This window comes from Varanus komodoensis, unplaced genomic scaffold (assembly GCF_004798865.1).
Source record: "Varanus komodoensis strain SLA01 unplaced genomic scaffold, ASM479886v1 scaffold67, whole genome shotgun sequence".
NCBI classification, from domain to species: domain Eukaryota; kingdom Metazoa; phylum Chordata; class Lepidosauria; order Squamata; family Varanidae; genus Varanus; species Varanus komodoensis.
Genome location: NW_025336308.1, coordinates 2,676,407 through 2,690,815, shown reverse-complemented (window position 1 = coordinate 2,690,815; position 14,409 = coordinate 2,676,407). Strand labels below are relative to the sequence as shown.

The window sequence follows — 14,409 nt, the reverse complement described above, 5'->3', positions numbered from 1 at the left end:
ACCCTTAATGCCACTGTAAATCAACTGCGCTATCTTCCCATGAGTCCTTGAGGTCCCCAGAAGATCCGTGCTGGGCCTCTGCAGCAGAGGAAGGTCAGACTTGGCACTTTGGCACCTAAAAATAGGCGCGACGCTTTTGGAGCTGAAACGCTCCCCATTCACAGCACTCTTTCTCTTTGGCACAAAAGGTGCATAATTGTAGGGCTAATTATTTCAAATATGCGACATCCACCCCTAAAGAGACCGGAATGTGCATTAGTCGCGAGGCCGGCGGTGGGGACCGTGCCATCTTTCACCTGTCTGGTTAGCGCCATGCGGCTTTCAGCCGCACAAAAGCCCTCCTGCGAGAAGGTGGCAGGAATGCGAAGGCTGTCTTTCTTCGTGGGAATAATAAGCATGTGCTCCGAGCAAAGAAAGCTTCATCAGCTCCCCGCTTCCCTGCAGAAATACAGCTGATGGCCTTGTCTTCAGAAAATCCAATTCTGTGTGAGTTGGAAGGTGGGCCCCTGATATATTATTAAAGAAAAGAGTGGAAATTGTATTGTCCTTATTTGAATCAAGCCTAGCAAATTTAATATGTATTTGATTGTACCAAAAGTAATATACATTTTAAAGAAGATGCAAACTCTCTCTCTCTCTCTCTCTCTCTCTCTCTCTCTCTCTCTCTCTCTCTCTCTCTCTCTCTGTGTGTGTGTGTGTGTGTGTGTGTGTGTGTGTGTGTGTGTGTGTGTTCTCACTCCTCCATATCTAAGTCCAAAGCATCCTTTAGAGACGGGTGGAAAGGACTAAGAGATGCTTCAACGCTAGGCAGGGTCCGCACCCCAGCAAACCCCAGCGAGAGCAGCCCTGCTTCCTCGCCACTGGTCCCTGCGTGGCCCCCACCTCTTGCTCCGGCCCAGACCATGGCGGAGGAGAAGGAGAAGGGAGCCAGGGTCCGGTGCCGTCCAGGCCCTCTGCCTGCCCGGCCCGATGGCGGCGGTGATGACGGGGAGGAGGCAGGGGGACCATCAGCCGGTCACACTGGCGGTGAATGGGAGGACTGTCCAAAGGGAATTCTGGCTTCTAGTGAAGACCATGTGTGCCTCTTCCAGCAGCCATTGTGCATGTATGTGCGTGCGAGAGAGAGAGAGAGAGAGAGAGAGAGAGAGAGAGGGAGGGAGGGAGGGAGGGAGGGAGGGAGGGAGGGGCAGAGAGAGGATGGAGTCACCCACCAAGCCTAACCCTTATCTACCACTACATTGTTTAACAGTCGAAGTGACCCCAGAAGGCTTTTTATTCCGAAGCAAGGCCGTTCTAGCGAAGAACCAGGAATTGGTTTATGCATGCAAAGGCTGCAAACCCTTTTCTGCCAAGGAAAACACATTCCTGGGTTTTATTTGTTTGTTTGCTTAAAGTTTTTATATGCCGTCCAATACCACAGTTTCTGGATGGCTTACAAAAAACCAACAACAACCCACCAACAAACAGCACAGGGCTTCCTGTGTGCTTGAAGGAATCCCGCTGATTAATCCCATGGGCACAGCCACCTTTCCGGGTGCCATTATGTCCCCGGCTCCAGCGGGTAGATTTGGGGGTCCTGGGAAAAACCGCAGCATGGACCTCAGGAACCGGAGGGCCGCTGGTTTGGAGAGGCTGCCTCCTTCGTCAGAGGCGGCGCTGGAGACTCGGCTGTTACACTGCATTTGTGATCATTTTTCTGCACAAGTGAGCAGGTGATGCTTGTGAGTTCCGTTTTATTTCGTGGCCACAGACCAGGAAGAAGCAGGTTCTTGGGGGCACGAGACCCTCAGCAGTTCCCAGGCCCGAAGCCGAGCTGGAGCGCTACATCCAGAGGTCTTCCCACACGCGCCCCACCTTTCGTCCCGGGCGGCCGGGCCCAGACTTCATGGGGTGGGTGCGACTCGCCTTCCGGGTTCTTGGAAGAGCCGGCTGTCCATGAGCACGGCACGGATTCCCATGAAGAACTAGGTCATACCCAAGCTTAAAGGAAGGGCAGCTCCGCTTCACGGACTCATGCAACTCATAACAATAACATGGTCAGATTAAATTTAAAGCTCAGCTGTCAGCAGTTGCCACTGAAGGAGGAAAATACGCTGGAGGTGGGCAGGGCGGGGAGGGGAGTATTTCTAACTTTCGGAGTAGAACAAGGGAACAAGGAAGGCCACCTTGATGAACCGAAGCAGAAAGGCCGTATAGTCATCCTGTGCGCTGCCTGGGTCGTGGGGTCTCTCCATTCAATGGACTCTGCCCTCGCTAGGGCAGGGGTGGGGGACTTCCGGCCCAGGGTTCAAATCTGACCCTCCCAGCATCCGCAGCAGACCATGCCCCCTTGCCCTGGCTTGGCCCTCCCCCAGGCCCCAATCCCTTGGTGATTTGCCGGCTTGTTTTCCTCCTACTGTAAAGGTGAATGCACCTTCCCTGAGGCTGCAGGTGGCAGTAGGAAGCCTGGCCTGCTCTCCTGGATGCTGGAGAAGCGCAGAGCACTCCAGCGTCTCTCCCTTTCCCGGCCGGCCTTCGAGAGACCTGCCGTCGGCACTTGGCTTGTATCCCCATGCAGAGAAACCACCTTTGTTTCTGGTATATATATTTTCTCTGTGGGGCACTCTGTGCATTCTGGGGACTGGAAGGCACCAATAGCTCCGCTGGAAAGGTTGGCAGCACATTTCTGGGTACAGGGGGTGGTTTTGTTTTGACAACAGCTTCGGTCTGTTTGTGGTTTTACGAATTGCTCCACGTGTCTGTAACTGACAGCATCATCATTCGACCCCTTCGAAGTTCATTGTATAATTCACACAATCAATATAATCAAAAGCAGCAGGAGAAATATAAGCAAGTCAATATGGCCGGTCCGGGCGAGCGAGGGAGAAATTCTGTACGCGCATGCAGAAATATTCGTTGCTTCAATTAACCTGGGAAAACGGCTCGAGTGGGGGCTGAAGCCTGTGGCACTCAGTATAACGTGATTCCAAAAATCTGTCTCCCAGATATCAAAGGTGATAAACCCACACCGGGGGCACAAACAGCGATGCACTTAGCGTGTAGCACACTTGTCAGGAAGATGCGATCGTGCATGGCAAGATCCCCTGCATCTCACACCCGAACAGCGCCAGACTTCGGCTTCCTGGCTTTGATCCCTGGTGTTGGGGTTGTGAGGAGGGAAAGAAGCCGCCATATATTTTCCAGAAAGAATTGCCTGGAAGTTGTCTGGTGTGTGTGTCTGTTTTGCAGAGAGACATTCTGCTGCCCATCAAATGAATTGAATCCTTGTAAAAAGCACTGAGTTCACAGTTTGGGAAGACTATTTTTCTAGAAGGATACATCATTTTAACCCTAATACAGAATCCGCTTCCCATTTTCCTTTAAAACTTGCAAGTTCCTGAATGTCAACGTGAGAATGAGAATCCACTGGGTTGCGATGCTGTCAGTCCGTCCGCCTCTCCGATGGCCTGGAACTCGCTCAGCGGAGGGAGACGAGGGGCTGGGCAGGGAAGCGCTGCGCTTGCGGGTGTGGTGTGATCTCATAAAACACCCGGGACAAATTTGGGATTGTTCTGTTCAGGGTTGAGCCTCAGGCCAGGGTTAGGGCCGGAGAAGTCCAGTTCCTCCACCCGTCCAGTGGGCCTGGAACTTGGAGGAACGGTTGGATCGGGAATGCCTAGGGGAGGCTCGGTTATGCCGAGGGCCCACTTCCCTGCAGAAGAGCGCTGACAAGAACCCTGCGAGTTCTCCCTGCTCGGCACCACTCCCGCCTGCCTGTTCCCCTGGCCGTCCCTCCAGTTCATTCCATGCTGGTTGTGAGAACGTGAGGCAAATGCAGCTGCGCGTTTGCTCACCGGATCTCAGCCTGCCGAGCAAGCAAGTCATTGCTGTAATGGGGATGCGGGCGAGACGCAGGAGGGGCCGGAGATGCTGGTGGGAAGCAGGCGGACTTGTTGGCGGAGGGCGGCTCGCGGAGGGTGTCTTGCTCAAAGGTCTTCGAAAACCAGGGCTTGGGGAAGAAAATCAATAAATCCTGCTTTAACTTAGCACACCAAAATCACAGGGAAGTCAGGGGGGAATTGCGTCCTTGCTGGAGAAAGGACAGCAGCGTGTAGGCAGTGGGTTAATGCTGCATTTCTTGACCACTAATGATGCTGTCACTGGGCTGTTCCCGGGGGGCTTGTCTCACACACAGTGGGACTCCAGGCAGCCAGGCTCCGAGTCGGGACGTCTGTGCTCTGGAGTGCCGGCTCCTTGGCACGTGCCTCTTGCGAGGCTTTGGATCTCGAGGAAGAGGCTTCCTCGGAATGGCTGCGTTCCCACTGGGGGCCTGGCTGAGCTGGAGACAAGCGAAGGGGCCGGGGACAGCGGTGGAGGCTGGGGAGGAACGTGAGGACTAGGGCCTGGTCACCCTGTGGAAGGTTAAATCTTGGAGGGGGGAGGGGGGAATGGACGTTCTGGGGAGAAAGTGTCCTCAGAGGTCCCCACGGGAATGATGCTATGCAGAAGCATGAAGGCTGCCTTGTCTCTCCGTTTCACTGGATTTTTCACTGCCGAAAACCCCCGGAGAGTTTGAAGACAGTGATGGAAGGGGGTGCAAAAGAATGTGGATCCTGCCCAAAGCTTAGCAGTGGAGTCCTGCAAAGATCCACTCGGGCTCAGCCCCACTGAGTTCAGCGGGACGTACCTACGAGGAAGTTAGGAGGAGACTGCAGGCTAAATGCGACATGAGCTTGCTTTGCACTGAACCGGGCACGGGGCGGGTCACCCGGGGTGGCCTCCTGCGGCTGGCCAAGGGGTCTTTTCCTAGCCCTGCTACCTAGGGAGATGGCCCCCTTTTAGCAGGAGAAAGCAAGGCTTAGACCTAGGACTCAGTGGAAATGCATGGAAAGCAAGATTTATGGAGTATCCCCCAAAGGAACTCATGAATAGCCAATCAGGCCATTGGGACATCTAAGGCACAATCCCACGGCAGGCTCAGGCAGAAGGAAAAGCGGAGCTGGCCCGGCCCGGCTGGGAGTTGTACGTTCTGGGCACCTTCTTCTGTGCATGCTCAGGTACCGTCTTCTTGTGTATGGACACATCTGGGGCGCATCAAGTTGTGGAGGGGCGGTTTAGAGGCAGATACCCCTTACAGGAACACATACAGCCAAAGGTAAATGACCAGAATATCTGAGATACGCACCTCCAGCCGAGGCCGTCCCTGTTGTTGGATTCAGGATTGTGTTCTACATCCAGCATGGTTTCTGAAAAGTCTGAAGCATTTTGCTGTGCCAGGTGAAAAACAGGCCCGCAGGTGGCCATGGGCCAGGGGGTATCGGCCCCCTTCCAGTTTCTCGGCCCCATTAACTGAATGGTCACTGTCCGTGGTCGAGACAGGAGCCTTACAAGCTCTTCCAGATGGCCACGCTGGCCGGCAGCGATGGAAGCCGCGGTCCCACGCCGTGGGTGGGCTTTGGGTGGACGACGCCTGGCCTGCACAGCCCCAGTGAACCCCCAGCCTCTTGCTTCCGTCGCTCCTATTTCAGGGCCTCTAGTGGAGTGGACAAAGTCGGAGGAGTGAAATATTCCCACATCCAAGCCATTGTTCCTGAATCGTGGACCTCCTCTCCATTTCTTGGACGGGATCGCTGCCAGCGTGTTGCTTTGGAGCTGCGCTCCCCTGGCACAAGCTAAAGAGGCGCTGGTGTGTCCCAGCGCCGTTGTTGTTGGCATCGTTCCCTTTCGTGCACGCACTTCTCCTCGCCCCTCCTTTCTCGAAATGGCAAAGTCGCACCTCTCCTCCACGTAGCCGGCTGGCGCAGGGGCTCCCTCTGCAAGCACCAGCTGCTAAACGGATCGTCTCGGCTGCTAGGCAGGGACTTTCTGTGGAGAAACAAAGCTTCTGCCGTACCAGAGAGGAGAGCGCTCTTCTGATGGATTCTGCTTCAGGGCTCGTGGAAGGAAGCCTTATTTTAATCTAGGGTCTATTGCTTTGCAGTGCACAAAAAAGATTGTAAGTCATTCAAGTGATGGGACAAATAGGAACAAGTGGAAAGACAGTATTTTGGCTCGGTCTGCATTCATTTCGCTCAAGACGCACACATTTGCCTGTAGGCTAAATGACAGTTAGCAGTCTCTCCATCGCAGACGACTTGAATAATTTTTGCCACTTTTTGCCTACTCTGAAAATAGTCAGCAAGTGAGAGATTTTGTGAGAGATCGGCGGTGTGGGATTCAGACATAAGGAGCTTTTAAAACAGCACGTCTTTCATCTGGTGGTCGGGGCGGGCAGCCTGCGGTCCAGGGCCCCATCCTGGCCCCTGGGGTGCCGGCATGGCTAGACACCCTCCCCTTGGGCCCTGTTCCCTTGGCCCTGGCCACCAGTGTCGGCGTTTTCCAGCTTTCGCGCATTTTTCTCCATGGTAAATGTTGAGATGGTTTCTTGTGGCCTATGTCATTATCTGCAGCAAAAGCTTTAAGTTGTAATGCTAAATGTGTTCTGCTCTCCCTTTGGCCGTGATGATGATGACGGTGATGATGATGATCCAGGCTGCCTTGAATTCCCGGGAAGGAAAAAGGCCAAGGTATTAATACAATCCATAAAGCCCTTGCTACAATGGGGGTATGAGAGGGCACAGAAAAGCTTTTGACCTGGCCAAGGATACAAAAAAATGAACGAAACAAAATTAGAAAATGTACCAAACGAGCAACACAGAAGCAAAGCCAACCAAGCTAAGAAAACAAAAGATTCAAAGCAAACAGCAGTGGGTCAGGCTGAGAACCGGGCGCCCCGTCTTGTCCGGCGTTTGGAGGGCTGACCCGCCTGGCTGTTCCCGCAGCACCTAGGCAGCTCCGGCGAGCGGCTCCTTCTCGGGATCCTGTGCTTCCAACTGCCCCGCACGCCTCTTGCCAGCCACTCGGCAGAGTCCGTCTTCAACAACACCCATGTGTGTCTGTAGGGAGCATTGCTCACGTGCGCGTCTGTATGCCTAATTTTTTTTTAATGCACCCTTTAAAAAAATACACTTTCTTTTCCCACTGAATAAAGTGTGTCTGTGCAATTTGACCAGTGCACCTATTTTCAATTTGCATTTTTTGAATGTGCGCATGTTGTTGAAAGCAGTCGCACTGCGATGTGACTGGAATGCACGCGCTTCAGCCGAATATTGTTTACTGCAACTGAGGGAAGGGCGTAAAACGGGGAAATTCTGATCAAAACAACTGAAAGTTCTTTTTTAATTTCCATACTATCCCATAACTGATCCCTGCCTCTCATGCATTCCTATTTATGTATATATGCATTTAAAATATCTCGAGGTTGACTTGCAGGCCAGAAGCATCGCTGTGGTGGGATGAACACAGGCTGTGGACCAAGGAACCCGGAGTCATAAGCAGAAGCTGGGAGAGGATATCCGAATTTTACACATTTAATTTACAGCTCTCAGCTGAGGACATTTGATTCGTGAATGCCTGCTGTAGATGATGCTGCCGATGCAAGAAAAACTGGGCCTCCGTAGTGATTGTCCTACGCACATTTTTCCATAACAAAATATGAGCATCTTTCTTTCCTTTTTTTAACTAGCTCTAAGTCAGCCCCTGGTTTGATTTCACAGCTGGAAGATATAGTCCAGCTAGCTCCATTTCACATCTTAATGCCCCAGGGGAATGGTTATCTCTTGATTACCACAGTATCTCTTGACCTTAGTAGTTCATAATTTATGCACGAAAAAAGAGAGACAACTCAGGTGACGTTAAAAAAAGAGAAAAAAACCACTGTGAAATAACACAAAGGCCACTCGGAAAAGAATGCCAATTGGAATGAAAACCAAGCAAGGGTTTTATTTCTTATGTGTAATAAAGGAAGAAAGTATTGCTGCAGCTTTCCTCTCATTTTGTAAAGCAAAGCAAAATGAGCTTCGGCACTCAGAATAAAGTGTCCCGATGGTAAAGGCAGCTCTCAAATTATTTTGATTGTGTAGGAAATGTTGTATGTAATTACAACCAAGAACAAAGGCATCTTTCTTCCCTGTTTTTTTTCTTCCAGAGTGAGCCTCTGTTTCTTCTGGCAGACATATTCTGTATTCCAGCAATGTATGCATATTTATTCCTTCAAATGCCTGGCATATAACTAGTTCGTTCTTTCATTGTTTCAGAAGTTGCCAGTCAGGGAAAAAAAAACCCACACACTTCGGAGGAACAAGTTCTCACAAGCGGTTTGTGTGCATGTGTACAGCTTCTACCTTTCTTTCATTGGCTTCATTTTCATTCCATAGGAACACTTTGTTTAGCTAGTCACCGTAATAACTAAACTTGTAGTGACTGGTTGCTTCCTTTTTAATAGTCTTGATTTAATAATTTTCTCAGGATTGGGTAGAGCAGGAGTTGCCTGGAAACCTGTGACCACTGAGGAATCAATTTGCAGAGAGTATTTTTTGAGCAGGAGTGGTGGTGAAGGTGGACTGGGGTTTACTGGAAGATTTCTGGCTGATTTGCAGTAGATCACGAATGACTTCTGAGTCCTCTCGTTCAGCATCGGCAACGACAAGAAGGTCCCTTTTCTGAGCTGAGTTCTGGTAGACAAGACATGTTTCTAGGCTAAGTGGATGTTCAGAAGTACCTTCTTCTTTCCCATTACCACCCGCTGAGCTGTTAAATTGTGCTTGGCTCTGGTTGGTGGATCTCGTGATTCTAGGAGAAGTCCAAGCAGATTCTGCAAGCTTGGTGCATGCCTGCAATTAAGCCCCTACGTCCGGTTGATACTATTGCGATGGTGGTGGTGGGCAGGAAAGGGTGAATAGCCCAGGTCCGAACTGCAGGTGACACGTCGCTCTGTGAACTTAATCGTCAGTTAAATAAGTCTTCACACACAATCATTTTGGGGATGTTCTGCATAGGAAATACTTACTGGGGCATTCTGCACTGCCACTCACACATCCAGCTAAGAATATTATGTAATAGGTTGGAGAGTGAATGAATACCAAAGATGACTGCAATTTTAGTTTTGAATCTGAGAAAGAGGTTGAGTTTTTAGACCCTGTAAACTTTAGAGTGGGAACTGACAGCCTGCCACAGCTTGGCTGTGGGTGCCCAGGAATATATGAACGGCGTCTCGTAATTGATACTATCGACACGGTAGAATCAAAGTGGTCAAGGCCAGGGGCTGGTAGGTAAAGCAAAAGGAAGCTTGGGCAGGGTAAAGTCCTTGCTGGTGAGGTCCAGACTTCGCTGTGATCAAGGAACAGCTGATCAGGACCTTGGACAGAGCCCTTGCTAAAGGTTGCTCACCTATAGCAAGGAGAGATGTTGTTTCAGTAAGGTGTGAAGGCCTTGTGAAGTCTTACGAAGGCTGGCCAGCTTGGTAGTGCTGTGATTCTGTCTCTTGCTGGCAGATAATCCAGGATCTTAAAGCATCACTTATTTCTTCAGTAGTCTTTCCTGGAGGGATGACGGGCGCTGCGCTGGGAAAGGGTCCTCTGAATTCAGTGACTCATGTAGAGCTCTGTCTCTCCTCTGGTCTGGAAGGCTCTCCTAAGGGGGACAGAGGCATCCCAATCAGTTTAGCCTTTGAACTGAAGGGAAGGTCAAGGCCAAACATGGCATCTGTCTCCATGGATACAGAAGCAGTGGGCTTCAACTACCTGTTGAACTGTCCAAGTTGCGGACCTCCAGCCATGCTCAGAGAGTTTCCTTGTAAATAAGCGAGGGAGGCTTTCACACTCTGCCAGAAGAGAGGAAGCAAGGCAGGGGCTTATGCAGGGCAGCGATTTGCAGGCTGCCGCCACGGGTTGTGCAAAGTTGGCTGCTATGTACACTACAGGGGCGCACTTTAGATTTGGTGAAGGCCAAAGCCTGAGGCGCAACAGGCCGCTTTGGAGCATCCCTGCATTTCCCAGCAGGCACAGGCTCCTCTTGAAGTGGCCAGCACTCCAGCTGGACCCTGTTCAAACCTCCGCTCTCAATTCAGCGCTGGAGATCTGTGCAGCGTGTCTCCAAAAATAGCATCTTTTGTTTTTGTTTTCTGAACGTTAATGGAAGGGAGGGATGAGAATTGCATCACCATCTAGTAAGAAATATTTGTGTGTTTTTTAAAACATGTATATCCTGCCTTTCCAATTTAACTTTGCAAATGCAGACAGTATGTCTCCAACGTAGCATCCTTTGTTTCGCTTCTCTAAACACTGACGGAAGGGAGGCATGCAAGATGGTGAGGGAAGGCGGTCGAGGGATTAATTGACTGACAGGCCCACCTCATGAGCATCAGGCACATTTTTCCAAGGGCTCCGTCATTTTTTAAAAGCAGCTACAAACTGGGTTCCGATCCACGGAACTCCCTAAACCTTGCATTTGTGCTGCTGAAAATGTTGCCAGTTTCTTGCTGAGAAACATCACCGTGATGTGCTGTGCTTTAATGGAAATTGCCCGAAAACATGGAGAGAAGGGAAGGGGTGAAAGGCTTCTGAGATGGTCCAAACAAAACTGAGCAGAGCAAATCAGGGGCCCTCACCAAATATCGTGATTGGTGCCACTTTGAACCTGAAATGAGTTTTCATGTGTCATTGCAAGTTAAGCTTTTTGGGTAGCTGTGGTAGCGTCCACAAATCTAACAAGCGTCCAGCTGTGCACACAGTCAACATGAGCAGCCAGGGTTTGGCTCTGTCATGGGTTGCGTTGATACCACAAGGACTGTGCAGGCTGGATAAAGAGCATGGTTTTGCTCAGTGTTTTGTAAAAAAAAAAAGGTGCCGGAACTCACGTCGCTGGCAGTAAGCGTGCGACCACACACACAGCGGAGCCTCCCAAGCCGAGAGCAGCGCCCTCACTATCAGATAGCAGACAGCAGACACAAAAGCAGCCTGCAGGCACCACGTTAATGATGTTTGCTGCTGAACTGCTACCATTCAAAATCACTTCGTAAAATCCATTGGAAAAAATGGTGCCGGAACGCCGTTCCAGTGCGTTCGATGACAAAAACAGCCCTGGTTTCGCCTATTATAGTTATATCGCACCCCTTTTCCTGCAAGGAAACCAAGGTAGCCGATGTGGTTATCCTCTTAATTTTATCCTCACAGCATCTGCGAGGTCGGATAGGCTGAGAATCAGCGACTGGCCCAAAGTCAGCTGAGGAGCTTCATGCATAAATGGGGATGAGAAGCAGACTCCCCAATCCTAGTCTGGCACTCTAACCACTATGCTTTCTGGGGGAAAGATGCAGGTGGGCCCCTCCTAGCTGCAAAGAGAAATCCCATCCATCCATCCAATTTGTGTAAAAGCCCCCACTAGCATCAGGCTCTTAGGATGGCATTTATTCCAGATTAGTCAATACAGATTAAAGAACGCGAATAAAGCGAATCATTGAACAATTTCTATTTTAAAATCTGTTGAACAGAGACTGGTTAAAACATTTTCCATGATTAAAAAAAGTTTGAGCTTGGATTCAATTGTGCTTGTTCTGATGACCGATAGAGTTTGGCCACAAAATAATTAAAAGCGCACGTCTGGTACAAACTGTAGACTTCGCATGCCAAAATACACAAAATAAATAATCCCATGCCCACTTTTGCAAGCTGACCCATTCTTAGAGAGCTATAAATATTGGGTGGTGCTGTGATCGTTATTTGTTCTGTCTGTGCATTCCTTTATTACTGGTGAACTTTTCCCCCCGTGAAGTTTTCTAGGCATCCAACTACAATCTGAGGCCCGTTCAGAGTCTTAAGTAGTCCCAGCGCAAGTTCATGGAACTGCACCAAGGCAACGGGGTGCTGGATTGTATTCATACGGTGACAGATTTATCTTTGCAGATACAACTCGCAACATGCCAAGTGACATGCATGTTCATGCACACGGCTGGAAATGCCCTCCAGGCTCTTCCGAGGGCGTGGACACATGTGCATAGTTTTAGCATTGAACCTGCCTTAGAAACACCCGGCTTGCATTTTCAGCAAACGAATCTTAGAATCGGAGAGTCAGAGGGGGCTTTATACGCCTTTCCATCCAATCCTCTGCTCAGTTTAGGAAATCCAGAACTTTAGCATCCCAAAAAGACAGAGCTGGCCCAAGACACTTTGCTGCTGGAGGTGAGGAAAAAGATGGCGTCTCTTTCCATATAAAGCTCAGCAGCAGCTGCTCTGGCGGTTGGCGCGTATTTCCGCGCCAACCGCCATCGCTGGTGCTGCAGCCGTTTAGGGGAGCCCATGAAGCGCCTGAACCCTCTCGGACGGGGGGACAGCTAGGGAGTCGAGTGGGGGAGCTGGGTGTCGCCCCCCCGCTGTGCCCTCTAGCATTTGCTGCCCCCGTGTCTGCTTCAGCTGGTCAGTGGATGGGCTGATGTGGGGAGAGATTTTAGCACATTCGACTTGCAGCATGGCACGCAGCTGGAAACCTCCTCTCGGCCCTTCCAAGGGGGATGGCCATCCAGCCAGGGCGGACTGGGCCCCCCATCAGGCCACTGGTTTAATTGCATCAGGCCAAGGGGACCGTGCGCTTCCTTTCCGCAGGAGCTGCACTTGTGCACCGCAGACAAGATAGCCAGTCTTCCGTGAGTCAGGAAGGCAGCTACTCCTCGTCCTTCTCAGATCAGCTCTAAAATGCAATTTTTAAAAATCACCAAAGAAATGGTTGAGCAGAAAAACACGCTGAACGTTTGGAGGGATGCCCGGAAATGTATTTACAGTCCTGCGTGTGTGGAGAAACCGCGTGGGAGGATGGCCACAGGTGTCCAAACAGGAACCATTGTGGAGGAAGCTGAGCAAGGCCCACATCAGAAAAAGCGGCTCCACGGGCCAAGGATGCCTCAGTGTACCTGAGCGGAAATTCTCACGGCCGGCGTTCTCCTCCGCTCTACCGGAATGCTCCTCTCCATTAGGAAGACCAATCCGCGTTCTGAGTGTTCAGTTGCGGTTGTCAAGAAGAGAAAACCACGAACACAGACATCAGCGGATTAGGGTTTCTGATAATCGGGTACCTTGGGCAATGTGTGTTGCGATCTGCAGATTTGTGAATGCCTGAGTTGAAATGAAGCAATACTGAGGTTCCATCTGTGGTCTTTGATCTGGGATGCTTTGCTGACACATACAAGTCGTCACCTGATACTTCATCAAGTCACACAAGTCATGAATATGTATCTACGAAACAGATCTAATTAGCTCCTTTTCTCAGGGGTTGGGGCAGAACAGATGTGCGTACACACCTGTGGTTTATTTTAGCCTCAATCTGGAAAGAAAGAGTAGAAAGGTTTTGATCTGGACTAAAATCACAAGCGCATTTTGAAGTGTTCAAACGATTATTCAAGAATCTGCGCCTCTTTGGCTAATATTTATCACGGCTGTTCACAACTCTTTCCAGGTAGCATGACGTAAGACACTCCCACTCTGCCTATTCTGGATGCCAGGTTGTATGGTCCTACAATGAATGCAGGAAACAACCTTTGTGACCCTTTTGCTACCTTGTCCCTTTGGTCCATACAAAAGCCAAATGTCCGTCTTTATAGTGCCACAAGCCTCTTTGTTGTTTTTGCTGAAACAGACTAACGCAGCTACCCCTCTGGAAATTATAAATGTAATACCGAAGTGGTCCATCTGGTCCCCTGGACAGCAGGCTTCCTCGTCTATCCACGCAGCTAAGAGAAACAGACCCAGAACCAGGATGAGTTGGGCTGTTGTTTGTGTGCGCCATCAAACTGTCTGTGGCTGATGGAGACCCCATGGAGGAAGGCCCTCCAAGACACCCCGTCCGTGACGGTGCTGCTCCGCTTCTGTGAATGCACCAGTTTGGGCAGAGGAATGTCTTTCGTATCCCACCTGGGGCTGGTTACCTCCTCTGCTGTTCTGCCTTCCTTATGCGAACCATCGCAAATGACCTACCACAACCTGGAAGCCTCTTTCTCACCTCCTGCCCTTCTTGCCAGGGCGGGGAGGACTCCTGCTCCTGCTCCCACATCGCCTGCCCACGTTCTGCACAGGTCTCCGGGTGGTGCTGGGGCGTCTTCGCTCTCCGCTGCACCACTGGCCCAAGGCAGGCCGGAGGGCTAGTCGGATGCGCACCGAGGCACGGGGGGCCGGAGCACCGATCCGTGCGCAGGAGGCCTTTGCTGTGGGTGGCGGTGGGGCAACTCAGAGGGGCAACTCTTTCGGGTCTCTTTGCAAGGGCTGCCAGAAACGAGAGCGCCCTGCACGGACTCTGCCGCCCTGCCGAGCCCTGGGGGGCCGGGCATCGGGGGCCCCGCGTGCCGGGGGCACCAGGGCCTGGAAAGCGGCGGCGTGCGCGCCAGGCGCGGCGGGGCAGCGAGGGGACGGGGGGCCGTGGGCGCGGGGCGGCACCGCAGCGCCCGAGCCTCCCCGGGGCGCCTCCAGGCCGGCACGGGCGCCTTGGGGGAGCCGGGGAGGACCGCCCCTTCCCGGGAGGCCGCCCCCTGGCCGCCCCGGCCCGCGGGACGGCGGCCGCCTGGCTCCC

At 51.5% G+C, this 14,409-nt stretch overlaps 1 protein-coding gene across 1 annotated transcript in view; it reads left to right on the top strand.

Annotated features, from left to right (window-relative positions):
- The first annotated feature begins 902 nt into the window (after positions 1-902).
- Positions 903-14,409, top strand: part of NEO1 (neogenin 1) — a 104,647-nt gene continuing 91,140 nt past the window's right edge. Inside the window, exon 1 of the mRNA XM_044450497.1 lies at positions 903-1,026. Within this exon, the coding sequence (XP_044306432.1) occupies positions 903-1,026 (124 nt within the window). The remainder of the gene's footprint in view (positions 1,027-14,409) is intronic.